Consider the following 27,814-nt stretch of genomic DNA (forward strand, 5'->3'; position numbering starts at 1 on the left):
AATCAGAACTATTAGGATGGAAATTTAAAAATGAAATTTTTTTAACGATTGTAAGTCATATGTTTTGCTGAACAAACAGGCTGATTATTCCCCTTAGCTTAGCTGCTTAGCATGTATTCCGCTAAGCAGAAAATATCATGTATGAAACCAGCTGAAAACTACCCACAAGCAATATAAACTTGACTGAAATTTTCGAAAAAAATGTTGCAACCTGACGCCACTTTTTTTCTTCATATATCATCTCAATAAAGGTCAGTCATTGCAAAAATGATGACAAGACATGAATCTGGGACTGAGAAACATTTCCAATTTTGTTAGGAAATACTTACAAAATGTTCTTGACTCTCCATAGACTTTGTACACAACCGCTGAAGTGGCGCAGGTTACAATATTTTTTCCGAATTTTCTTCTGGTATCGTGCTTTTGCTGAGCAAAACAATTTCTAAGTTTTGGGTTACCGCTGCAAGAAATTCATCCTATTGACACCCTTACATTTGGGGATTCTATCTATTGCAAGGAAAGTATAGTCTTACCAATGCAGATTCGGCAGCACTCTCCGGCCACCTTGACAGAGTTGGGGCAAGTGAGTAGCGGGCAGGTCTCGGTGGAGCAGCCCACGATGCCGTTGTTGCATTGACAGGTCTTGCACGGGTTGATACGCCACCATTCGCCGCTGGGGACCTCATTGCCCTCGTACATGCAGGGAGCAGGGATTGGCTCACCTGCAAAATCAGGAGGAATAAACAGCAGTGTAAGACCAAACAACGCGGTAATATGTGTTGCGGTAAAATGCATTGCTCATGGACATAAGTTTGGCCTTACTAACACAATGTGGACAGTGAATCCTGTTTTTATGGTGGAAGTAATATTGCTCATTAGAGCAATTCCAAGCAAAAGTGAACAAGGCTGGAAAGTGAAACTGTATGAAATCTTCCAAACTACAAGCATCACAACAAATGTGGTGTCAAATTAAAGGGGACAACAAGAGCTTTCATTTTACTGGTATGCCAATGAGATGGAATGTAGTTAAAAGGGATTTTGGGTCCAAAAACTTGCTTTTTAAATAAAATCATGGATTTTTGGTAGTCGTTTTGGCACCTTGTTTTAACATGCAAAATGCCGTGAGTATTTTTGGGAGGTTTTTGTGTTTAAGGCAGAGAGAAAGGTTCATACATTATAAGAAAACAGTTTCATTATGTTGCAGTTCATCAAATTAGATTTTAAGCCGTGTTAGAAACCATGAAGAGGAAGTAACGTGAGTGACGTAACGTGAGTGACGGTACCTCCCTGTAATCTAATGTCCCTGGCATCTAAAATACACACTTATTTGATTGAAAATGGGTTTTTATATCTAGCTATAGTTTGAATGAAAGGTAAAACAATGTTACTTCTGTGTTGGCGACTACAGTTCGAGGAGATTTTAACAACAAAACTGCAGGAACATTTTCCATGTCCCTTTTTTTGGAATATGAGTGACAACCAAAAAAACACCTGTGTTTTAACAAAGTGAAGTAATAGGTTGAATTTTTCTTTCCATGTTTGAGTACCCCTTACCCCAAGGTTATTGTACGGCTGGTTTGATTCAGCTTGATCAAATACTTTTGAAGCAGTGAGAGGTCAAAGTAGCCTCATAGTAATGTAAGTGACGGTACTCACATTCATACATGTAGCCATTTTGACACAAACCAGACTGTTACTCCCTTCTATTGTTGTAAAACGGCTTGCCTATGGACACCAGTTTCGCCATACTAACCGGGGCATCGTGCGCAGCACTCGTCGCTGCGAGTGATGGGGTTCTCGCAGTCGGTCGGGTTGCAGTCCTTGGAGGTGCAGTACGTCTCCCCGTTGTAGCACTCACACGAGTTGCATGGGTCGGTGGAGAATTTCTCGCCGTGTTTGTAGGGGGTGCTGATATCGCTCAGGCAATCCTTGGCATCCTCTGTAAAACAAATGGATATATTGACCTCTGAACTCAGTGCTTGACCTGTGACCTAAGGGTCATTAATTTGAGTTAACCTTAGGGCACTGCATTCTGTATGAGCAAGTTGGAGTAGGCCAGTCACTCTATAAGTAGGGGAGGCATGATCAAGGTGCAAAGTAACCAATCAGATTTTGCTTCAGACATTCTGTTAACCTCACAGTATCTGAAAAGTAAGATAAACAAGAAACTGGCCTGTCAGTCACCTGAAAATGTTTGACACTAACATTGCCAGTTTCTTGATAAGCTTATGTTTGAGATATCTTGAGGTTAATAGAGAGTCTAAAACATAAGTGGTTTTAACAGGTGTATGTTTCAGACCTCCAATGGCTGAAACGGTGACTAAATGTCGGAAACATAATCGCCATTCTTCACTTTTCAGAATTTCGTCCGGACCGAGATTTTTCAAACATTTCTGGTTCACATCGAAAGAAACTTCCTGCAAGAACGCAGAACTCGACACAGATTACCAAACTGACCTTGACACCGTTGGCAGCATTCCCCTTTGACCTTGACCGTCTCGCTACAGGTCAGCGTCGGGCAGACGTTGGACTCGCAGTCGATGCGTCCGTTGGAGCAGCTGCAGGACTTGCAGGGACCTGACTGCCAGGTATCGCCATGGGGTACGACCTCGTCACCTCGCTTGCAGGACTTGGGGCTCGGGACGCCTGATCGCAAGAACACAAACGCAAAAACAGTTGCTTAAAAGGTACAGATTCATCCGTAGATCGCCAACATTTATCCATGGCTCAGTTGTGCATCCAGATTTCAGGTTCAGTTGGGGAGGGGGCAAAGTGACACAATTTTTACTTAAAAGTGACTCAATATTTTTTGTAAGTGTGTAAGGGAAAAGCGGTGTTGCAAAGCTATCCTCCAAGGCGATACATCTGATATGAGTTAATGAATTCTATGTTTTGGTATTTTTCAATACTGTTTATATCACCAATTAGCACATGTACTACGTTGGACATTGGATTTATTCCACGATGACTTCTTGGTTGGTTTGGGGTGATTTTCCATAACAAATTCTCGGTTGGTTTGGGGCGATACACGGAATAACTGGCAGGGCACTTTGGGGCGGTACAGAGACTACTAGCTTAATCCAGAAAGTAAGCTTACCTGGACACTGAGGGCAGCATTCGCCCTCTACAGCCGCCGGATTATCGCAGGTCGGCTTGGGACACAGTTTGTCCGTGCAGACGATGGTTCCCTCTTTGCACTCGCAGGTCTTGCATGCATCGGGCTGCCAGGTCTCACCGTGCTTGTATGTGACTCCCCCGGTCGCAAGGCAGGTTGGAATATCCTCTGAAAAGACATAATTATTACTAAGGTAGAATTTTTTCTCTTCATATTTTACAATTGTAGTCAAATTTGTAACGAGCCAATGTGTGATGCGATCAGGCTAAATGAGTCGTTTGTCGGGAATTTTCATTTGGAGATTCAGGCCAAAATACGACCACTTCATCACATTTCTTAATGTTCCGACTTCCATAATTTTTGAACTTAAGGTGGTACCAGCATGCGGTTTTCATAGCAGTAATGCTGAGATTCTGCTTTTTTCGAATCATATTGACCAGGGTCGACAGATGACTCATTTAGCTTGATCGTATCACATATGGCCCATCAGACCGGTGTTTATTTCCATTTTTTTGACACAAAACTGAGAGCATTTCTGTTCCCCCTGGATGGGATGATATTCCATCGCAGGTTACTTCCAAGCTTATCTCGGTACCCATTTATACTCCTGGGTGGAGAGAGGCAAGTGGGGGTGAAGTGGCTTGCCCAAGGACACAACATATGACCGACAGCAGGACTCAAACCCCTGACCCTCTGATACCTGTTATCTCCGGTTTCAGTAGCATGAAACGACAGAGGATATTTCTATTCCCCCTGGATGGGATGCCAGTCCATCGCAGGTTACTCCCCAGCTAAAGCCGGTACCCATTTCTACTCCTGGGTGGAGAGAGGCAAGTGGGGGTGAAGTGGCTTGCCCAAGGACACAACATATGGCCAGCAGCTGGATTCGAACTCCTGACCCTCCGATCGTGAATCACAAGCCCCAACCACTAAGCAACACTCCCGTTTGATTTTCCATGTGACAACCCAAAATTCACTTCAAATTGTGAACCTCCCAATACAACAGACAGCTTGTTGCATACCGGGGCACCTCTTGCAGCACTCGCCGACCACCTCCTCCGGGTCGCTGCAGCTCAGCAGCGGGCAGCTCTCCGTCTGACAGTTCTTGTTGCCGTTGTCGCAGCTGCAAGTCCGGCAGGGTCCCTTACGCCAGGACTGGCCTGAGATGTACTCCACGCCGCTCTTGAGACGACAGGTCTTCGGGGCTGGATCAGCTGGGATTCAAACGTAATTGAAATTTTGTATAAATTTGTCATCCTTTTGGTTGTGAAGAACCAATACTCACTGCAATGAGAATCCCAATCCCTATACTACTGAGCTACTGTAGGCCAGTTTTCTGTTTTTCTTGTGTCTTGTTATAACTTGATATTAATCAAGACTTGATATTTATCCTAAATTATTATGTTTGGTATGACTCAGTTTCTGACGTCCCTTTCTCGACAACAAAAAAGTTTCATTCCGTGTCAATCTAGTGATCTTTTGGACTTTTAAAGTTTTAACAATGTTTTTTTTCCAAGAAGACAACAAGGCCAAGATTTTTCCAAATTTCAGTGTCCTGATCGAACCTTCAAATCCCAACTTCAACATGGACCCAACTTATGACCCGCGATTGTTCTTACCTGGGCAGCGAGGGCAGCACTGCCCCTCGTCGCGGATCGTCGGCTTGCAGCCGAGGGCGGGGCACTTGAGGGTGTTGCAGGAGGTGGTGCCATCGTCGCAGGTACACGTCACGCAGTCGCTTGCCTTCCATTCATCGCCGTGATTGTATCGGGTGCCGTCTGCCGCCACGCACGTGCCAAAGTCCTCTGGAATAGGGAACATTCAAAATTAGCGGTTTGTCAGCGTTAAACATCCATGTGCGGCAAGATCAAGGTATTATTTTGAAAAACAAAATTAATTAGAACTTAAATTCACACCTGCTGGGCCTGCGACCATGCAATGGGTTGCACCGTAATACTCAAGGGCCCAAATGTCTTGGTGCTGCTTAACAGTTAACGGAAACGTTGTGCCAACTTTAAGCACTATTTCACGGCCTGGATGTGCTTACAGCAGTGCGCAAATGGAGATTTCTATTGTTACGTCACTATTAAGTTAAGCAACCTTTTCCTCCGAGGTAAGCGGTTGCTGCATGCGCTTACTGCTTACAGTTTTCATGAAATAGATTGAGGTTCTGTTAGCAGAAAATTGTGTGCTTGGCAGCCCGATGAAATTGGGCCCAAAAGCTTGGTTCAATTCAGACCCTCCCAATATCCCAAATGAAATGTAAAATCTCCATAATTACAGTAGGATAATGTTTTGTGGTGATTATATATGACCAGCGGCAAATTCCATGGAGCAGCTAGGCAAGCAAATTGCTTAGCACTGTGCACGGCAAGCTAAACAAAGGCGGAGAACCAGCCAACATACAATAAATATCACATGGCATGTTGGCCGGTAACCCTATATTCATAACCAAACTAGTTTGCTGCACATAGCAGTAGTAGACATCACTTACCGACGCAGACCCTGCAGCATTGACCTTTGACCTTGACTGGGTTGGAGCAGGTCAGTGCCGGGCAGGTCGGCGTCTCGCAATCCACTGCGCCGTCGGTGCACGAGCATGAAGTGCAGTGACTCTTGCCGTCCCATCTCTCGCCATGCTGGTACTCCTCGCCATTGTAGGTACAGGTCTCAAATGGTCGTCCTTCAAAAAAAACAAGGAGGAAAGGTTGTTGAACAGTTCAACCACAAAATCAAAGCGAAGATCTTCATTGACACAGACATTTCAGTATTAAGCAACTCAAAAGCTTTGTACAGCACCTTTTTACTCACACAGAACTGTTACTACAAGCAAAAGGAGATTCTGTTCCAATTTGGGTACTGATGACCAGTTTGGATTTTGTTTGCCCAAGAAAAGTTTGGGAGTTTCTTAAACTTTTGTTTCCTGATAACAAAATTCCAGTTGTAGTAGCCTCAAGGCTACACATTCAACAGAGCGAAAAAATTCTGACAGAGCATAAAACTTCCTGGCCCGATTTTGAGTGGGATTGTTTTATCCGAGTTTTTCTTAGGCATTTAACCTAACCCCCTTGATAGTGTTCAAAAGCTATGGGCTTTTAAAAGATTCATGGTGTAAGGATTGAGTGAAAAAAACGAACACTTAAAATCTCTTTCAGTTTACTCCTTAAAATCTGAAACTCAACACGTAACCCCATCTCTCATAGAAGTTTTGAAAGGAACCCTCCTGAAATCTGCAAAATTTGACATTTTGACTTTGATACCTTCACACTGCTTGCAGCACTGGCCTGGAACGGTGATAGGGTTACTGCAGGTCAGGCTTGGGCACGTTGTCTCGTCGCAATCGATACCGCCGTTGTTGCACTTACATCTCTTGCAGTCTCCGTCACGCCATGTCTCGCCGTGTTGGTACTCTACACTGTCGGCGGTGATGCAGACTTGGGCATCCTCTGAGGTAAAAAAAAAAAAAGAAGACGTCATTTACAAATTGCTTCAATATTGTGTTTGAAATCAACATATCCCTTTTATAGGCATTGTATAGATCAGGGCCCAAATTCTTGGCTCTGCTTACTGTTAGCTAAAAATCCCTGCTTAATGCAGCAGAAAATTGTGTGCTTACGGTAAGCGTATTTCACGGGTTAGCAGGAAATGCTGGCTTCTGTGCATGCGTACATCCGGTAACTAAGGATTCTGTGCTTACAGTGTTAGCACAGAATTTTAGCGGGGTAAGCACAAAATGGTGAGCGTAAGCACAGAATTCTGTGGTTAGCGTTGCCATGAAATTGGGCCCAGGAAAGCGAAACCAGTCTACCCACCTGGGCATCTCATGCAGCATTCGCCGGGCACCTTGATGGGGTCGGTGCAAGTCAGGGCACCACACGCCGGGGAGTCACAGTTGACTTTGCCGTTGTCACAGACGCACGACTTGCAGGCGTTCTTGTCCCAGCGTTCACCGTGCTGGTAGGTCTGACCTCCGACCTCGCAGGACTTCGCTGTGAGCGCCGGCGGTGCTACCTCTGCAGAACATCCAAGTAAGAGTGCACAGAATTATGTCAGTGGCATGGCTGAAAACATACGATGGGTTCGTGAGTGGCCTAGGTTTTCATTTTGGATGAGTGTGAAGTTGGGGTATCCACGTCAGTAGATAATAGGAAAACTTTTTATTTTCTGTTGAAATGTTGAATTTCCTCTGGTTTTTCTCTTGGAAAATGCCAAACTCACAAAAGAGATTTACATTCACACGGTGTCATTGCAAATTTACATTTGTTGCTGACTTCACCAAGCAAACCTTCAAATGTTATCTTTTTCAGTCTTCTTGATTTTCTTAAAGCAGATATGCACACCAGCTACGTGTTATGGACATTCAATGCTACACAATGGTTAGATATTCACAAGGCATAGAACTGAAATAACCTAGGATAGGGCATGACTCTTCTGACTCATAGCTCTGAAGGTTTTTTTTTTTAAACGACAATGTCTGAGAAAAGTGATGTTGAAAACTCCCGCTATAGACTATTATCACGTTGCAGCCGTTTGATTTTTTCCCATTCAAATCAGTGTAACCAAAGCAAGGCAGAAAGGAAACTTAGTCTGGTTCCTTTTTTTCACAAAAAAACCCATTAGCATTCAGTACTGCTATTGGATACAGGGAACATGACTGAAATGGTGGCAGCATGATAAAGGTCTATAGTCAATGACTATCGTTGGTTGCAGAAAAACAACCCTGAATAGTGTTCAAGCTTGTGGGAAAGTTTTCAGTTGACCAGATGCATGCTAGTTTTAACATCACATATCATCAAATTAGTTTTGCCCTTCACCGACGTATAAATACTGCATACTCAATGTGTTACCTCCCGAGTGAAAGTTGGAAAAAAATCACTCGGGTGGGATTCGAACCAGCTACCTGATCCCATTAACCCAGTGGTCGAGTGGTAAGACAGCTGTACTAGAAAGCAGGAGGTCGTGGGTTCGAGTCCCACCCGAGTGATTTTTTTCCAAATTTCACTCGGGAGGTAACACACTGAGTATATGCAGTGTTTATACGGTGAAGGGCAAAACCTAATGTGATTCACATCAACCTGACGCAAAAATCCCATCTTATGAACCACATATCACGGCTTACTGGGACAGACAGGGCAGCACTGGTTATCTGGCACAACGGCGTCTGCGCAGTCCACCTCCGGGCACGTCTGGGTGTCGCAGGACACCTTGCCGTCGTTACACTGGCACTTCTTGCAGTTGTTGACCCGCCATGTCTCAAGATGGTCCTTGACGTCTCCATTACCATCCAACTGGCACTGCTTCAACTCATCTGAAGCAAAAAAAAAATATAAAAAAATACACGTCTTGGTCAACTCAAGTATCTGAAAATTTTAAAAAGGGCCAACAACATCTGTTTTTTTTTACGTAGACTGAAATCCTTTGGTGTGGGCAGGCATATTTTGATTAATTTCTATAGATGTGTAATTGAATCTAGCTAGACCAGCTCTATTATTGTTTGATTCAATGTCACTCCTAAGTGTGAAATTGGTAGACTGAATCGGGTGGCTAAAAACGCGTGGTACATAATTCAAGTTAAGTTGGATGACATGATGACAATTTATGATAAGAGAATGATGAATTGTTTTCATTGTATGGTATTTTAAATTGAGTCAATTTTACTTTTCTGAGAGTCCAACATTACAAATTCATGTGATTGTTTTTTAATCATTGGCTGAATAAATCAGTCTTAAACTTAATCTTAATGATATATAGGCTATTGACATTTTTTACAATTCTGATAATGAACCTAAGGATTACTATAAGGTGCTCGTAGTACTGTGGCGCACAAGCCTGAAAAAATCTTTAGAGATCAGATTGTGAAGAAATTCCAGATTTAGAGGGGGGGGGGGGGGGGGGAAGAATACTGGAATAATTGGAATGTTCAGAGAAAACCCAGTAGGCACTGAAAAACAAATTCGCATCTAGGCAGGAATCGAACCTCGGACATAAAGATGAGGTATAACATACGCGTCAATCAGAAGTGGCTTCAGCCGCTCCCATAGATGTATGTGTGATTGCTAGCCGTAGCCAAGTAATTCACACACAGCCTTAATGGCTATGGCCAGCTCTAACACACGTGTCTATCAGAAGTGAATTCATCCCCTCCCATAGGTGTATGTGTGATTGCAAGCCGTAGCCAAGTAATTCAGACAGCCTTACTGGCTATGACCAGCTCTAACACATGTGTCTATCAGAAGTGGCTTCAGCCGCTCCCATAGGTGTATGTGTGATTGCTAGCCGTAGCCAAGTAATTCAGACAGCCTTACTGGCTATGGCCAGCTCTAACACACGTGTCAATCAGAAGTGGCTTCAGCCGCTCCCATAGATGTATGTGTGATTGCAAGCCGTAGCCAAGTAAGTCAGACACAGCCTTACTGGCTATGGCCAGCTCTAACACACGTGTCTATCAGAAGTGGCTTCAGCTGCTCCCATAGGTGTATGTGTGATTGCAAGCCGTAGCCAAGTAATTCAGACAGCCTTACTGGCTATGGCCAGCTCTAACACACGTGTCTATCAGAAGTGGCTTCAGCTGCTCCCATAGGTGTATGTGTGATTGCAAGCCGTAGCCAAGTAATTCAGACAGCCTTACTGGCTATGACCAGCTCTAACACATGTGTCTATCAGAAGTGGCTTCAGCCGCTCCCATAGGTGCATGTGTGATTGCAAGCCATAGCCAAGTAATTCACACACAGCCTTACTGGCTATGGCCAGCTCTAACACATGTGTCTATCAGAAGTGGCTTCAGCCGCTCCCATAGGTGCATGTGTGATTGCAAGCCATAGCCAAGTAATTCACACACAGCCTTTCTGGCTATGGCCAGCTCTAACACATGTGTCTATCAGAAGTGGCTTCAGCCGCTCCCATAGGTGTATGTGTGATTGCAAGCCGTAGCCAAGTAATTCACACACAGCCTTACTGGCTATGGCCAGCTCTAACACATGTGTCTATCAGAAGTGGCTTCAGCAGCTCTCATAGGTGTATGTGTGATTGCTAGCCGTAGCCAAGTAATTCACACACAGCCTTAATGGCTATGGCCAGCTCTAACACACGTGTCTATCAGAAGTGGCTTCAGCCGCTCCCATATGTGTATGTGTGATTGCTAGCCGTAGCCAAGTAATTCACACACAGCCTTAATGGCTATGGCCAGCTCTAACACACGTGTCTATCAGAAGTGGCTTCAGCCGCTCCCATAGGTGTATGTATGATTGCAAGCCGTAGCCAAGTAATTCAGACTAAGCCTTACTGGCTATGGCCAGTTCTAACACACGTGTCTATCAGACGTGGCTTCAGCAGCTCTCATAGGTGTATGTGTTATTGCGAGCCATAGCCAAGTAATTCACACACAGCCTTAATGGCTATGGCCAGCTCTAACACGCGTGTCTATCAGAAGTGGCTTCAGCCACTCCCATAGGTGTATGTGTGATTGCAAGCCGTAGCCAAGTAATTCAGCCGCAGCCTTACTGGCTATGGCCAGCTCTAACACATGTGTCTATCAGAAGTGGCTTCAGCCGCTCCCATAGGTGTGTGTGTGATTGCAAGCCGTAGCCAAGTAATTCAGCCGCAGCCTTACTGGCTATGGCCAGCTCTAACACATGTGTCTATCAGAAGTGGCTTCAGCAGCTCTCATAGGTGTATGTGTGATTGCGAGCCATAGCCAAGTAATTCACACACAGCCTTAATGGCTATGGCCAGTTCTAACACGCGTGTCTATCAGAAGTGGCTTCAGCCACTCCCATAGGTGTATGTGTGATTGCAAGCCGTAGCCAAGTAATTCAGCCGCAGCCTTACTGGCTATGGTCAGCTCTAATACATGTGTCCATCAGAAGTGGCTTCAGCCGCTCCCATAGGTGTATGTGTGATTGCAAGCCGTAGCCAAATAACTCTTTAATGGCTCACGGCCGACTGACTCACCTGGGCACTTCTTGCAGCATTCACCCTTGACCTTGACTGGGTTGTCGCAGGTCACACGAGGGCAGGTGTCCTTGGAGCAGAAGATGTCGCCGTCTGAGCAGGTACACTGGCTGCAGTCCGTGGGGTTCCAGACGTCGCCGTTTTTGTACTTCTGATTGCCAGCTCGGCAGGATTTCAGTGGGGCTATGCCTTTAGTGTCAGACAATGGAACAAATAAAGTGTGGTCAATGCGAAGATTGATATCTTCAAGATTTATAAAAACACCATGTCCAACATTACAGTTGCCAATGTCAATTGCTGTAGTTATTTTTTGGGGAGAAAAGTTTTGCAGGACTAACCGGGGCACGTTGGGCAGCATTCTCCTTCCAACACGGCCGCGTCGCTGCAATCGGGCACCGGGCAGCTCTGGTGATCGCAGACCACCGCGCCGTTGTCGCACTGGCATTCCACGCAGGCACTCTCGCTCCACTTTTCGCCGTGTTTGTATGTCACTTGGTCGTACATAAAGCCAACATCACAGGATTTGACATCCTCTGTTGAGAAGAAAGAAAAAACAAGGAAAAAAAGGCCCTCTTATAAAATCTTGAACCTTAAAGTCTTTTTTCGGCGCTTGTTTAATACTTTAAGCTGCAACCATTGATCTGTTAGCACCAGTACTACACTGTTTTACATTGTAATAATAATAATAATGGCTTCTTGTATAGCACTCATGTCCGTCACGAAGTGACGCTCCTGGTGCTCTATTAATTACCCTGGCTTTAGCACGGCTGCCAGTACGGCGCTCAAGCATTGAAGGAATTTCTTCCTACCAGGTACCCACTTACTACACCTGGGTGGAGAGAGGCAATCGTAGTAAAGTGCCTTGCCCAAGCGCACAAGCACCATGTTTCCCGTCAGGATTCGTACCCATGTACCACGGCACACGAGTCGAACACCGTAACCATTGGACCACAGCACCCCACGTTGTTCATTACCTGAGGAACTCCTAAAACCAATTCAAAGTCTGTGCCTAGGACTAAAGCCTCCATCAAGAGACTCATGACTTGGTTAGCAAATTGATTACTTCGAAACTCCACACTGAAAACTACAACAGCACAAGCCATGGCACCACAAATAACAAAAAGTCAAGGAATTTTTCTTTTTTCGCTTTAAGTAGAGGGTCCGATCGGAACGGTCATTACCTGGGCACTTCTTGCAGCATTCACCCTCGATGCTGACCGGGTCACTACAGCTCAGCGCAGGGCAGAGTTCCGTCTCGCAGGCCCATTCTCCATCCTCACAGGTGCATTGCTTGCAGTTATTCCCGCGCAGGATGTAACCATGCTTGTACTCCTTATCCTTGTAGGTGCATTTCTTGAATGCGGGGTCACCTGAAGGAAAGGTAGATGTCGGACAAATAAGCTAAGGTCATGGCTACGATGTTCAACCCTACAAGGGTGGGTGGGGGGGGGGGGCAGGCTTTCACATTTTTTCTGATTTCACTGCTGCACAATTTGTTTAGCATGGAGTCTTTATGAGATACTAGACTGATATCTTGAGGAGATTAATCAAATTGATACCACTTTTAAAAGAATGGGAGGTAGTGCTTACACAAAATGTCAAACTTTGATTGTACTCATTTACTTGTTTGCACTCATTCATGGTCAGAATTGTGAGAGATTAAAGATCATACTTACGATATGCTTCGTCCGATTGAGCTAAAACCTTGCACATGGCCTAAGCATGACTGTTTCTTCTAGCAAACTAAAATTTCATAACAATTGACCGTGGCATATCAGAGATACCTGATAGCATGGTTGTATGACTCACGACTCAGGAGAGGTGACTCGGACACGGATGTTTGGTTACTCAAATACAAGTCTACCTGAAAACTGCTTAGCATCAAACTTTACGCAGTACAGAAAATTGAAAACAGATAGCACTAGGGAGCTAGGATGTAGTCGAGTCCATCACAAGTCCATCACAAGTCCAGTCACAAGTAATTCATGAGTCCAGTCACAAGAAACAGTGGGTTAACAATAACAAAGGAATGTCTTTGTCAAAGCTCATTGGAGTAGCTTGTGATTTGAATTGGGACTGGAGGACTTGTGATGGACTCGACTCTGGTAGGGAGGAAGGAAGTGAAATCTACCTTTGCATTGTTTGCAGCACTGTCCCACATCTTCAGTCTCCTCGCATGCCAGCGCAGGGCAGACTTCTTGCTCACATGTCACGCTCTGGTCATTACAGGTGCAGTCAGTGCAGACAGACTTGGCCCAGGTGGTGCCGTGCTCGTAGGGGGTCTCACCGTCCATGCAGGGCTCGGCGTCAGCTGTGCAACAGCAAACACAAGAACAATTTCAATTCAATTCAATTTTAAAAAGCCGTATCCTCTCTGAGTGATCCCCGTTTGCTATTTCCCAGGTCTATATCGTGACTTTGGGTGTGATCCCTGGCTGTATGGCATATACGGGTTTATGGCTTCTGACTAGCGCCCCTTGAAGAAAGATATTGACAAATTGGGGAACTGCCAATATAGGGCTGGATAGCTCAGTTGGTAGAGCACCGGAACGGCAATCCGGAGGTCGCAGGTTCAAACCCCGCTCCAGTCAATTTTTTGGTTCAAATTTTCAAACAATTCAATTGGATTCAGATAAAATCAACAACAATATATACTGCATATAACAATACAGAGACAAGCAAACAAAGAACTATTGATTTAGTCTGGGATAGCCCAACAAAGCCAACCAACAGAGTCTTATCTCCAATTGGGGATTGGAAAATCTCAAGTCAATTATAAGTGCTGCAAGATGTTATCTGGAGAGCTTGGCAAAAATTCTAAAGTTTGAAAGAGGAAAAAGATTATTAAAGGCGTTGTCATTAAAAAAAAATAAGAATCAAACTTACTTTTATGAAGATAAATGAATTCTTACCAGGGCATGTCTTGCAGCACTTGCCCTCTTCCTGGATGGGCGTGCCTTCGCAGGTCAGGCGAGGGCAGGACACAAAGTTGCAGGCCAGGTCGCCGTCGATGCAAGTACAGGTCTTGCATTCGTCAACCTCCCACCACTCCCCGTCTGCGTATTCCTGGCCCTTGAAGGTGCAAGGCGCGCGGACTACGGCTGGCTCACCTGCAGGAATGACAACAAAAAGAGGCTTGCGTTACAGTACGTTCTACTTCTCAAAATCATGGATGTCACCACGTCAGTTTGCATGGGAGAGATCATGGACAGACAACAAGTGTCAGTAATAAAAGTTTAAAGGGCCTATGACATGAATATTACTTGAATCACATTGTGTGCAACTTTCCACTCTTCTTAAATGTATGAAACTATTTGACATCCCTTTTTGGTTAATCTTATTGAAAAGTGCACTTCTTTAAACATTTAAAAATTGTCCATGCTTTTCCTGACAAAACCTTTTTCAAACCAGCTGTTATCCTACCTGCACAACTGTCGCAGCACTGGCCTTCCACAGGTATGACGTTGTCGCACTCCGGGGTTGGGCAGAGACGTGTGTTGCACGAGACGTCACTGTTGAGGCAGGTACAGCGGGTACAGTCGTCGACCGACCAGCGGTCACCGTGATTGTAGTCATTAACGCCGTCAGTACACGGCTTGCTCTGATCTGAAGTTGAAGTTAACAAATTGACAAAACGATGGAATGATGTGCATAAGGGACATGTAAATACATTAAGCCAATACTGGTTTTGCCCTTCAATGAGATCACGAGAAAAAAGTTCACAAGCTTTCCCAGGTGGGACTCGAACCCATGACCTCCTGCTTGCTAATCGTCCGCTAGTTCTGAGCTTGTGATACAGCAACCAAATTTGTGGGGCTCACGATGGGTTCAAAAATATGTGCCCCTTGTTAAAAAGGTTTAAATTTTCTAAGTGCAGATAATGTTTACTTTAGCAAAAACCACATTACCAGTCCAAGAAACTTGTTAGGCAGTTTCGTGAAATGGGCCCTGATTCTAAACTGGGAAGAGAGGGCATTACTCTCTCCCAGTATGATTGGCCTTGTCCGAAACGGGCTTCCAGAGCTACGGCTACGTGTATTGTCAGCTCGTTCCCACGCAGTTGTTAAGGGCCAAGACCTAGACAATAGCTCTAGACAAGAAACTCGGATGCAGCCTTTGCTTAATAACAATAAACATATAACCAGTGCATGAGGTTCGCTAAGCACTTTTTTCCGCTCTGCAATTGGGCCCTGATTCTTACCTGGGCAGACAGGGCAGCATTCTCCTTCCAGTATGGTCTGTTCCTGGCTGGGGCACAAGATCTCCGGGCACTGGATGTCCTTACAGCTGACCGTGCCGTCGTTGCAGTTACACTGCGTGCAGACGTCGGGGTTCCAGCGGTAGCTGTGAGGGTAGAAGTTGTTCTTGTATTCACAGTCACGGGCTGGTGCAACCTCTGGGTTGGGAACAATCAGACAACCGATTTTAAAACATAGTATTTTTTGTAAAATATAAATATAGGTAGAATTAGGTAATATGCATTCAAGGGGCATTAAAGGGAAAATACAACATTTGCAAACATCAAAAAATAAAACTACCAAATCATCTTGAAATACCTTGCTGGACTGTTAGTGAATGACAGTGTTAAGCATCCTGTAAAATCATGGCACCTGGTATACTGTCATTCTCAAGAAAAGTGGTATTTTTGTATCAATTTCCAACGCTGATCGGCCGATCAGCGTTGGAAAAAACTGGCTTTTTTTCAAATACTGGCCCCAGTTGACCATCGCACTTGTTTGCAATCGATTACGCACCTATGAACGGGTACAAGCCAGCTAGACTGGTTCCCTGACCTTACAATTCCCCAATATATGTAAACTGCTCTGTTTCTTCTTAAATGGAGTCAGGGAATCAGACTACAGGAAAATGATTGTTTTTCTTGTTTTTTTATAGCATTTTTGAACCCAAAACCTCAAAAAGGTCAGTGTAACTATATTTGCTATATATTTCCAACCCCCCTATTCCATCCATTTCTGAAAATTACAGCAAAAGCAAATGATGTATATTCCCTTTAAGGCCCAAAATGACTTGTTACTTACCCGGGCACTGCAGGCAGCATTTGCCTTCCACCGTGATGGGGTTGTCGCAGTCTGGCGCTGTGCAGCCCTCCGTGTCGCAGCTGACCTGGGCGTTCTTGCAGCTGCAGACGCGGCAGTCGCCGTCCCGCCATGTCCTGCCGTGCTCGTAAGTTTCGCCGTCGACCTCACATTGCTGGGCTTCCTCTGTGAAAAAAACAACAACAGCAAGGCTGGAAACTTAACTTTAATGTTCACAGACTGCGATGTAGTGGACAATTTCAAAGTTGCAGCACTTATGGTAGATTACGAGCACATCAAAAGTCTGGGTCCCATTTCATAGTGCTGCTTAATAGCTGATTGGTGCTAACAGAGCCTAGGGATTTCATGGCGACTGTAAGCAGTAAGCGCAGTAAACACGCTTAACCCCAGAGGAAAAGTTGCTTAAATCAGTGACGTAACAATAGAAATCCCAATACATGTGCGCAACCATTAGCACATCCATGTCATGAAATCGTGCTTAAGCTCAGCAAGATTTTCTTCTATAGTAAGCATGACTGTTCTGCTCACTGTTAAGCAGCGCTAGCTGGTACCAAGTAAATCACAAGTCCATTTCATGAGTAAGTCCATTTCATGAGTGGAGTGCTGTGGCCTCGTGGTTAAGGGCACTGATTCATGGTCTGTGGGTAAAGCTGCAGGTTGTGGGTTCGAGTCCTGGCGGGGTCATGGTGCGTGTGCCCTTGAGCAAGGCACTTTGTCACTCATTGCTTCTCTCCACCCAGGGGTAAATGGGTACCTGTGAGGGCAGAGATGGTTATGTGATTGATTTAGCTTGCTTGCGCCTAACAGGCAGCATCAAGCTGTATACTCCCCAGGGAGCTGAGATGGTATTTGGAATGTTAAATTGGCCCAATGATCAGGGATAATAATAATACTGTAAGCGCTGTGATTTAGTGTACTAAAAAGAGCGTTCTTAAATGCCGATTATTATTAACACGGATGAACAATAACAAAGGACTACCTTTGTCACGGTTCATTTGAATAGCTTGGGCGTTGACTTAGGACTGGATGTCTCGTGACTTGACTTGTGAGAGAGGTGGTTGACCAGCCCTCCCTCCTTTGCCATTTTTGTTGGCAAAATGATTTGTCGTGTCATCAAAATGAGTATCAGAAGTAGCACAATCTTGAGAATAGGTAACATCAAAGCGACGTGACAAACATTGAGCTGTATTATGCAGTTTCACATTTATTACTTTGTACCAGGCCAGTGATGCTTTTGTGATTTGCTTATGAATGGACTGTGACCTGCTTGTGGCTGGAATTTTAATTGACTTATGATGGACCTTGTGATGTGCTTATGACTGGAATTGTGATGCTTGTGATGAAATTATGATGGACTTGTGATGCTTGTGATGAACTTATGATGGACTTGTGATGTACTTGTGATATTCTTGTGATGGACTTATGATGGACTTGTGATGTGCTTATTACTGGACTTGTGATGTTCTTATCAAAGGAATGAAATGCACTTGTGATGAACCTGTGATAAACTTGTGATGTACTTGTGACTGGACATGTGATGTACTTGTGACTGGACGTGCGGTGTACTTGTGACTGGACTTATGGTGTACTTGTGATATGCTTGTGATGAACTTGTGATGTACTTATGATGGTAAACTACTAACCTGGGCAGACCTTGCAGCACTGTCCCTCCTGCGCGACGGGTTCACCTCCCTCGCACTGCAGCACGGGGCAGTTCTCGGTGTTGCAGGTCACGATGCCGTCGTTGCAGCTGCAGGTGGTGCAGGCATCCCGACGCCATTCCTGCTGGTGTGAGTACGTCTGGTCCATGTCCATGCAAGTTTTGTAGACCAGCTCACCTGCACCATGGCAAAGTTAAAAAAAAATAAGATGGTTGGTTTTGTGCTGGGTGGGAGTGAATAAATAAATATAATCATAATTATTTGAGAAACTGCTCTCTAATCTAAAATGGACGTGAACTTTTTCTTCACAAAATAGTTCAGACTTGGCGCCAATTTCACGGACCTGCTAAGCACGTAAAGCTGCTTAACACTTAAAAAATATAGCTCCAGAGACAATAGTTTACAGCCATGCAATGTATTTTACTTGTGACTTCTTTTTAGTTGATTCTTGCATAGCAATATTCTGTGCTAAACAACCTCACCGGTCATTCTATACATTTGGGGTCCACTTTTTTTCCTGTTTATGTTACATCTGACATCTATAATTTTACAATTCTGATGCACTCCTTAATGCAGTTATCCTCCAAGAATGATAATGAATAGCAAAGTACTAAGTCATTTTTTTTTTAATGATACTTGAATCATAATTTACAAAGTACCATGGTAAGAGGGACAGGAACACAGGAAAAGTGTCACACTTTGCACCCGAAATTTGTAGAATGACCCTTATGAAATTCGGCCCTGTACTCTTCCTTCAAAAATAACTAACATGGGGCATGAATATCACGCTCGGAGTGGATACGTACTAAAATTAAAAAGATGGTGGGATCTGAACTATGGTCCACAGGTTGAAGGTAAAGAAGCTATCAATTCACAAACCTGAGCAACCCTTAGAAATATGGTCACTTGCAAGTAACTGTCAGGCTACTTTTAAGAGAAACAGAAATGAGCATGCTTTACCTGGGCATCTAGGGCAGCAGATGTCGTCCAGCTGAATAGGTTCCGGGCAGGTTAGCTCTGGGCAGGTCTGATCCGTGCAGACCACGGTGCCGTCGTTGCATTGGCAGTTGCGGCAGGGGGAGGGTTGCCACATCTCCTTGTGGGCGTAGGTGACGCCTCCCACTACGCATGATCGAGTCTCCGCTGGGAAAAAACAAACAAACAGAAAAGAGTGTTTTCTTTAGTACTGACGCTGGCTTTGAACTGGCAACTCGAGCAGGCTCTGTCAGTGAGTTTGTTTCTGCATTCAATATGGGACGTTGAACAATAGAGGACAATAGGGTCCCCAATTCCTGAAGGTCCCCAATTTGGCGATGTGTACAAAACATATAGGAGGTCTTCCTAAAAAGTTGAAGTACAAACAAAAGAGGGACAATAGGGGGTCCTCGATTGCAGGCAAATACACACTTGTAAGAGTTTGTAAGTGTTTGTAAGGAGTTTTATGCATATTTGCCCTGAACAAGGTTTCAAGCCACTCAAGGTACAGGGCCGCAAGAGAAATCAAAAGAAGAGTAGGTACTCAGGAAAACTGAAGGTATTAGAATTAACATTCCTCTTGAAACAGGACAGATCATAGGTATTACAGTTTCACGTACCAAGGTGTTTTGAGCTACAGTCTGTATAGAGGGGTAAGTTTTCAACAATGTAATTGTGGAGTCTGTCACAAGCCTTCACAAGTCCTTACAAATGGCGTCACAAGTCCATCACAAGTCCATCACAAGTCCTCCAGTCCCAATTCAAGTCATTAGCATTTCAAAAGAACCATGACAGCAGCATTCCTTTGTTACATGAATGGACTTGTGATTTTGAGACTAAATTTGCGATGGATTTGCGATGAACTCGATTATTATACTAGTTTTCTAAAGAAGTCTGGAAAAAAAAGGAAGATCTGGCAGGTATAGGAAAAGTACATGCGTGTCTATACTGGAATTGCACAATTCAAACTTAAGTTCCATGTATTTTTTTGTGTGCTTTACTGGACAAAAACAATATTTCCTCTGTTTGCAAACTGAAACTTCATCAATTCCCAGGTTTGCGGCATTGCTAATATTGCCAGCATCATGACATCGGGCGTGATCCCTCGCTACATGCATACGGGTTTATGGCTTCTGACTAGCACCCCTTGAACAAAGACACTGACAAAATGGGGAACCACCAACTTAGGGTTGGATAGCTCAGTTGGTGGATTGCCGGTATGGCAATCTGGAGGTCGCTGGTTCAAACCCTGCTCCAGTCAATTTCTTTTGTTCAAACCTCAACACCAAATGTTTAGTGTTGTCAAATTTGCTTCGTGTTCAAGTGTGGCACGAAGAGCAAACCGGTCTTTAAAACTTGCAAAGGAAGAAACTTACATGGGCATTTCCTGCAGCATTCTCCGACGACACTCTGTGGGTCGGCGCAGGTCAGCAGGGGGCACATTTCGTTGCGGCAATCCTCCTCCCCGTCCAGGCACGTACATGTGACGCATCTGAGTTGACGCCACGTCTCCCCCTGGCTGTACATGCCGCGCTCGGTGTCGCATGGTGGTGGGTCCCCTGTGAAAAGGCCAGCAAATTTAATAATACTAATAATAACTGAGAATTTATAAGGCGCACAGTATCTGGAGGACCGTTCAAAAAGGCGCCGGTCACTAGTAAATCACTGTGGTTCAAATGAAAGATTGAAAAGATGAGTCTTAAGATGGCATTTGAATGATGACAAAAAAAAACATTTATGAGATTTAAATAATTTTTTTTTATTCATATAAACAATTTTCACCGAAGCGATGAGTAGCAACTCTATCAGAAAACAAATAGAGAAAACAAAAACCAGAAAATTAAATCTTGAACCGGATTTAACCAGTAATCCCTTGATTGCCACATCACTGCCCAATTTCTTGGATCTGCTTACTATTTAAAAAAAATCCCCGCTTACTGTAGCAGAAAATTCTGTGCTTACGGTAAGCGTATTTCATGGATTAGAGAGGAATGTTGGCTTGTGCGCAGCGTACTTCCCATTACTAAGGATTCTGTGCTTACAGTGTTAGCACAAATGTTGTCTGCTAGCGTGGTTAACACCAAATGGCGATTGTAAGCCGAGAATGCTGTGGTTTAGCAGAGCCAAGATATTGTACCACATGTTGGTATGTGCAGTGGTATTGTAATCCAGAGGTGACTGGTTCGAATCCAGTTCATTTTTGGGGGGTTCTATTGTGTTTACCGGGGCAACGTCTGCAGCACTCTCCTGCCGCTTTGGTCGGGCTGTCGCAGGTGGTACCCGGACAGTTCTGGTAATCGCAGCTGACTGAACCGTCGTTGCACTGGCAGCGAGAGCAGGGGTCAGCCTGCCAGGACTCGCCGTTATTGTAGTCCACGCCGCCGTAGTTACAGACTTTGGTTTCGTCTGTTGGTGGGGATTAAATGGTTCAAAATCACAATCCAACAAGACCGAGGTTTGCAATAATTGCAAGTTTGCAGTGACACAAAGTGACAATACATATCATTTTGAGAGTTACGTGTTATTATAATCATAATAATGAAATTACTATAATTATAGGTGGAAAGGTACCACTAAGGAGACACGTTATCATAATTTCTTCCCACGATGGGAGACATCGGTCATTAGGGAGACATTTTGATGTCTCCCTAATGTCACAGCCCCCCTTTAGAGGCCCAATTCTATTGTTGCAATTAGATTATATTTGTTGCTCGTGGTCTAATTAGTAAACATACCGAAATTCGTAGAAAAAGGATAAGGAAATATGTATTGGGTTAGGGCACATTTAAGTTTGAAAAATTTTGTGCACAAGTCTATGGGGATGTCTCCCAAATGTCCAATCCAGGGTAATTGTTATTATTATAATCCTAATAATTATAATCATAACGAGGCTTTGCCTCACCCGCTACACGGGGGAAGCAAGGCTTCGCCACCAGTCGTCCACTGCACAGTTATCACCTGCTTCGCAGCTGAGGAACTTGTGAACACACATACTCACACACACACATGTTTTCTTCCTTATAGTATAACGACGATGTGGTGCTTATATAACGATTTAAACCTAAGGTTTCAAAGCGCTTTACAATTATTGCCCCTGTTCATCAGGAATGAGACCATTTTTCTGCAGCAGCTCGAGATCAGCGCAATTTGGTCTCTACTTGCGCAGGCACCCATTTATACTTGTGTGAGAAGAGTCTTGCCCAAGAACACAAGCACCATGTTCCCCGGTTGCAAATAGTTTCAACCTTACGCTCTAAATCTATGCACTGTTTGTTACCTGACGAGAAACATAGCATGTTGTTTGAAACTGTTGGTTTGCAAACTGCCAGTTATTCTTGCAAGACTGTACTGCAAAAGTTTCTGAGCTACTAAAGACAAAAATGAAAATCCATTTGATTTTAAAGTACCTTTTATGTTTCTCTGGTAAACTGAACAAGATTATGACATGTGAGTGTCAGATGATGTTGAATTTGTCACCTCCAGTCTACCTAGCAAATTATATAAAACCTTCGCTCATATGCCCTGCCCTGCAAACAGGACGCTGATGAATTTACACTCTGAATGGGTAGATTTTGCGTGACCTGTGACCTGTCATCATGGCCATGACCCTGCAAGGTTTTAAACGGCCGTTTCAGACTGAGTCATCACTGCTTTATTCCCACTCATAAAGGCTTTTTTTTTTGGTTGAAAAGCATAAAAATGTGGGAAAATCTGTAAAATGTATCTGTTTTGTAAATTTTCAATTCTTGTCACTTGCTCAGGCTCCGTTTCAAATTCACGATGGGTCAAATTGCGTATTATGTGACACTCAAAAGTTGTCCACATAGTCCGCAATGAAAAAGAAATCACATCCGGTATAGAATGTGTGCATTTCTATGGAAAAGGTTCCAGACAGCGTTTGCGCGCATTGGCTAACTGCGGTCTTAAACAGCGGCAGCCAGATGCTTTATACATAAGGTCATAATAAGTTACCCAGAATGCCATCCCCACTTCCTTCACAAGATTCTGTGAAGCTCATCAGCGTATCCCAGCCCTGTTTGCAGGGCGGGGGGTGCGAGCGAAATATAAGACCTGGCACTTACCGTTGCAGCGAGGGCAGCATTCGCCATCCACCTTGACCACCTCGGTGCAGGTCAGCACAGGGCAGGCCTCCGGGTCACACACAATGGTGCCGTTATAGCACTGGCACGTCGTACACTCATCCTTGTGCCCAAACTCCCCATGGACGTAGCGATAGTTCTTGTACACACAGGTATTATCATCTGAGGGAAAACGACAGTATTTGGAATCAGACCATCGTTGACCAAAATAGCTCATCGAAAGATCCAGCATTTTAAGGTCCAGAGAAACAAAATCTACAAATGGTTTCGTAAGAATGGGATTATATACTGAAACGAGACGGAAAAATCTTTCCTTGAGCCACGCCCCACACCCCCCCCCCCTCCTTTATGTGTCGTTATTCCCAATAAGGTCTATTTTATTACTTTTGGATTATGGAATTGCCGCCGAAAAAAATCTGAAACAAAAAAAAAACCTAAAAATTGCCACCCAAAAAATCTACTTTTGAATTAAAAAAAAAAAAAATATTTTTTCCTTCTAAGTAGTAACCACAAGCTTTTGATTCACTTTTAAATTTGAATTCCAGCGTCTAGCCCAAAAATAGAGAAAGGCGTGTTTTACATTTCAGCCCCGGTTCCCGTTACCAAAAATATAGGAAGAACGACCTGGATAGAAACAAGCTGCACTAGCACTAGTGGGCCATGCGACCATGCATCGCCTGATCAATGTACACGTGCTTTTTCGATATTTAGTGACGAAAACTAAACAAAAAGCAAACATCATTCGGAACAAGATAAGAAATGAAAGTCTGCAGAGTTGATTTCTCCTTGTTGATGTTTGTAATTTTTAAGTGATTTCGTGGGTTTTAACCCACGAAATCACTTTAAGTTCCTTTTTATAGTTCTGTCATGCACGTCAACATATGGCATTTCATGCTGTGCATGCTGCACTGCTAGGCTGATTCTGCCGCGGCGCGCTCCGTACAGGTGAGTTGTTCGGGCAAAATTTTCCTCTTTTTTCCAGCTCGATATAATTGTTACTTTTTATTTTTTTAAGTTAATTACTTTTTATTTTTAAAGTTTAATAACTTTACCCAGGCAACTTGTGATAAGTTTTACACAGTAAAACTGAATGACGACATTTCGTTTGAGCACTTTCGTATCTGAATTACCGTGTCCGAATACTGGGCACACCATTATAGGAGCGCTGTAACGGGCGCTCCTACACGTGTGGATTTTCTTTTTTTAAATTCCCGCTCGCTGCCCGACCTGGGGATCCAAAATAGCCGTAATCTAAATATTAAAAAAAAAAAAAAAAAAAAGGACCCAAAACGCAAAGCTTGTCTGATGTCCATTACTATGTACAGAACGCACTGTGTTAGTGTTGGGGGAGGGGTTGCTACTGAAAAAAAAAAAAGGCACCACCTCTTGATATGAATGAAAATGAAGTAAACTCGTTACTCACCAGGACAAGACTGGCAGCAGGAATCTTCATGCGAAACCGGATTCTCACAGTCTGGTGGCGGGCAGAAGTCCGTCACGCATTCGAGTTCACCGTTGGTACACTCGCACTGTTGGCACTTGTCGCCGGTGCGCACAACTCCCCAGAAGCCGTGGGGCTTGTCTTCGCCTTCCACTGAACAGGACTTCAGATCGTCTGAGGTTGCAGTAAACCAACGAAAAAAGTCAGGTAGGCTGGCCAATTGAAATTTGATTCAACAACAGGTAAAAGAGTCGACGATCTGCGATGGAATTTCTGCACCATGGAGGTGTAAAATTTTACAATCGATTTTTGTCTTTCAACACATAAAAAACAACCATCACAAATTAAAACAAAAAAACATGAAGTCTCCTGAAGACGGTCAGAGCTTACTGACCGGAACGTTGAGTTTATACCGCTGGTTTTTTTCAGAACCATTCTCTTTGTTGAGAAATTATTAGCACATGGTGTTTCCGCAAACCTTTCATTATTTATTATCTCCACCATGCAAAGCCTGAAATCTTACTTAAAAAAAACATGGTTTAAGATTGTGAAATTCTATTGGTTCAGGGCTAATCACGTGATGTATTTCAGAAGTTTATGCACGATGACCTAACGGATACGCGAGTACATCTCCTCCCAATTACATCACTTTGATTGTTCTCATAGATTTCTGAATATTTTCATCCTTTCTGCCTTGTGTAGCTACACTGGCCACAGGGTGCGCAATGTACCCTGGGATGTACGTCTGTAAACGCTGACCAGCGTAAACACCGAAGACGCGCCTATCAATGACCAAAAGCATTGGAGCTCAGAATTTCAATTACGGAAGGGGTTCAAAATGAAAGTCATGGACCTCGACTCACAAAAAAAACCCCAGTTGTCTACTTTGTCATAAGATTCATTACTCAAAAGAGGGCTCCCATATACCTGGACATTTTGGGCAGCATTCACCCTCGGGTAGCACAGGATTCTCACAGGTGGCGATGGGACATTCCTTCACTGTGCATGAGACTTGACCTTGCTCACATCGGCAGCTTTCACAGTTACCGCGGCGCCATTGCTGGCCGTCAGAGTACTTCAGGCCGTTGACCTCGCAGGCTCTCTTAGAATCACCTGGAAGACAAAATGTTTCAGAAACTTGTTTTTATATTTGCTTATTTGGGCACGTGTTGTCTAGCGGTGGAGCACAGGATTCATGATCGTGAGGTTGTTGGTTCGAGCCCCATCGTGGACATGCGTGTTGTGCCCTTGAGTAAGGCGCTTTACCTCAATTACTCCTCTCAACCCAGGTGTTAAATGGGTACCGCCATTATTCAATGCTGGGAAGGTAACAGACTCGCTGTGAAGGAGGTGTTGCAATCCCCCCACAGCAGCATAATGAGTCTGGCCCAATCGCTAACGAAAGAGAGATGGGCGCTCCGTTCCTGTGAACACAGGTTCGTCCCCCTTATTTGGAGAACAGTTAACTGTTAAGTCACTTTACCGTCCTAAACTGCCCAGCCTATTGCTAGTAACTCCACTACAGAAAAATGCACTTCATTGAAATAAATTAGAAACTTTTGTTCAGTTGTTGTACTTTGTTTTTACCACCTCCCCCTCCTGCTTGCCAAGGGCGCCAGTGACTTCTTTGATTTCTCAATGGATCAATGTTGATTACCAGTGACCTTGAGTCAATATTTCCACGTCTACGCAACACGTGCGCACGCAACACGTGCACACGCAACACGTGCACACGCAACACATGCTTCCGACAACGCTCAATGAATTTTGTGCTCCTTGTCAAAATCTTGGATGGGGCGGTGCATATTAAGCGAATGGCTGCACACAAGTTCGGACTGTCCCTTACCCTGACATTGAGGGCAGCATTCGCCCGTGACCAGGAAGGAATTGGCTCGGCTGCAGCTGAGGGCGGGGCAGTTATTCAGGGTGCATGTCTTGGCGCCGTTGTAGCACAGGCAATCCCGGCAACTCTCGTCACGGAACACCTCGCCGTGCTTGAAGATCTTGCCGTCAATCTCACAGGATTTGGCAACCTCTGAGGAAAAAAAAAAAAGAGGAAGTAACATCCATTTTAGAGAGTGGTTCAAGAGTCTTGCCGAGGAACATCGTTCCAAAGATTGGAATTATTAAAGTACATGAAAAGTTTGATGTTTGAAACTCCAATTAAGAGTGAATAAACTTGATTTTAATTCAAATTAGGTTTTGCCCTTCACTGATGTATAAATACTGTATACTCGGTATGTTACCTGCCGAGTGAAAGTTGGAAAAAATTACTCAGGTGGGACTCAACCCACGACCTCCTGCTTTCTAGTGCAGACGTCTTACCACTCGATCACCAAGCTAACGGGATCGGTTGGCTGGTTCGAATCTGATGTACATATATGGTATGGTATATTTTATTCACATTATCACATTGTAACCCGAAGGTCAACTTGCATGATAATTTACAATATTAAAAACATCAAAATCACAGTAAACATGAATTAAACAAATTAAGAAAAACCCATACAGGTTGGTTGAGAATCTAAAAATAATAAAATTAGTACATTGCACATACCTGTAGATTTGTCTGCCTCAAATATTTGAAGCGGGTTATTTCTTTGTGTAGTTGTTTTTTTTCTGCAGACCCATTGAATCTTACACAAATACTAACTGCCTCAAGTGATGTGGTAAAACTATTCCCCCATATGTTCTATGGTGCATTCTGTTTTTTTTCTCCCAAATTGAAGCCAAGGAAGAATAGAGTGCTCCACGGATCAGGGAGGCTAGTTTTACTGCCCCATAAGTTAAAGCAGTTTATAACGCACCTCTTGCACCTCTGACAAAACTCAAACTCAAAAATGTAATCCAGGGCAACTAAAAGTGTTCCTTTAATTGTTGAATTGCTTATAGAATCAAAACAGTTCAATGATAAAAACCCAGAGTTTTCTTTTCTTATTTTATATTTTGGAAAGAGGCGAGTTATAAAACACATATGGACTGGCATAATTCGGTCCCCAGTGCACGTCAAGAACCCCCTTCGGGCCTGTGAGTGACCAGAAGAGGGTCCTATTTCCCTCGGCCTTCAGCCCCAGGAAATAGGACCCTCTTCTGGTCACTCACAGTCCCTCGGGGCACATAAACTGTGCACTAGTGACCTCATTGTCAGTCTATATGTGTATACTATTTAATCGGCATGCAACTGGGAAGTCACAAAAAAAGAGGAAATTCTAATCTTTCCAAGACTTTGTACAGTGTTTTTCTATTTTCAATGGCACACATGGGAAATGAAAAAAGAGGAAATCAGCTGATCCGAGGAAAAGTTGCATTTTACAAGGCCTCAAACCAAGAATCTGCTCATTTTGTTTTTGGACAAAATGTAATTAATGAAATCAAAATCCAGTTTAAAGGTACTTCTTCCTCTGAAATTTACTTGCACTTTTCCAAATGACTGCTTCACAAAATGCTTGCACAATACTCTCTGAAGCATGAGAACAATAATATGCATATGTGCAGACCTGTGGTTGCTACATTGG

General features: G+C 43.9%; 1 protein-coding gene and 1 non-coding gene across 10 annotated transcripts in view; one reads left to right on the top strand and one right to left on the bottom strand.

Annotated features, from left to right (window-relative positions):
- LOC119738081 (zonadhesin-like) overlaps window positions 1-27,814 on the bottom strand; it is a 90,191-nt gene that overhangs the window by 22,289 nt on the left and 40,088 nt on the right. For 6 of the 9 annotated variants that reach the window (XM_038212811.1, XM_038212810.1, XM_038212808.1 and 3 more), the window contains 26 exons: window positions 26,146-26,334; window positions 25,227-25,412; window positions 24,282-24,473; window positions 22,841-23,020; window positions 20,982-21,164; window positions 20,135-20,317; window positions 18,744-18,926; window positions 17,766-17,960; window positions 16,105-16,287; window positions 15,267-15,461; window positions 14,489-14,671; window positions 13,978-14,175; window positions 13,197-13,376; window positions 12,247-12,435; window positions 11,404-11,598; window positions 11,066-11,254; window positions 8,235-8,423; window positions 6,928-7,128; window positions 6,376-6,561; window positions 5,610-5,798; window positions 4,735-4,920; window positions 4,138-4,329; window positions 3,098-3,283; window positions 2,458-2,646; window positions 1,754-1,939; window positions 534-722 (listed from right to left, as the gene is read on the bottom strand). In XM_038212811.1, the coding sequence (XP_038068739.1) occupies window positions 534-722; window positions 1,754-1,939; window positions 2,458-2,646; window positions 3,098-3,283; window positions 4,138-4,329; window positions 4,735-4,920; window positions 5,610-5,798; window positions 6,376-6,561; window positions 6,928-7,128; window positions 8,235-8,423; window positions 11,066-11,254; window positions 11,404-11,598; window positions 12,247-12,435; window positions 13,197-13,376; window positions 13,978-14,175; window positions 14,489-14,671; window positions 15,267-15,461; window positions 16,105-16,287; window positions 17,766-17,960; window positions 18,744-18,926; window positions 20,135-20,317; window positions 20,982-21,164; window positions 22,841-23,020; window positions 24,282-24,473; window positions 25,227-25,412; window positions 26,146-26,334 (4,896 nt within the window). Of the gene's footprint in view, window positions 1-533; window positions 723-1,753; window positions 1,945-2,457; window positions 2,647-3,097; window positions 3,284-4,137; window positions 4,330-4,734; window positions 4,921-5,609; window positions 5,799-6,375; window positions 6,562-6,927; window positions 7,129-8,234; window positions 8,424-11,065; window positions 11,255-11,403; window positions 11,599-12,246; window positions 12,436-13,196; window positions 13,377-13,977; window positions 14,176-14,488; window positions 14,672-15,266; window positions 15,462-16,104; window positions 16,288-17,765; window positions 17,961-18,743; window positions 18,927-20,134; window positions 20,318-20,981; window positions 21,165-22,840; window positions 23,021-24,281; window positions 24,474-25,226; window positions 25,413-26,145; window positions 26,335-27,814 lie in introns of all 9 variants that reach the window. The other 3 variants (XM_038212809.1, XM_038212812.1, XM_038212815.1) reach the window with 3 other exon arrangements.
- Window positions 13,584-13,656, top strand: Trnaa-ggc. Its single transcript has one exon. It is a non-coding gene; the product is annotated as a tRNA-Ala (tRNA).

This window comes from Patiria miniata, unplaced genomic scaffold (genome assembly GCF_015706575.1).
Source record: "Patiria miniata isolate m_02_andy unplaced genomic scaffold, ASM1570657v1 HiC_scaffold_3, whole genome shotgun sequence".
In the NCBI taxonomy this organism is placed as follows: Eukaryota; Metazoa; Echinodermata; class Asteroidea; order Valvatida; family Asterinidae; genus Patiria; species Patiria miniata.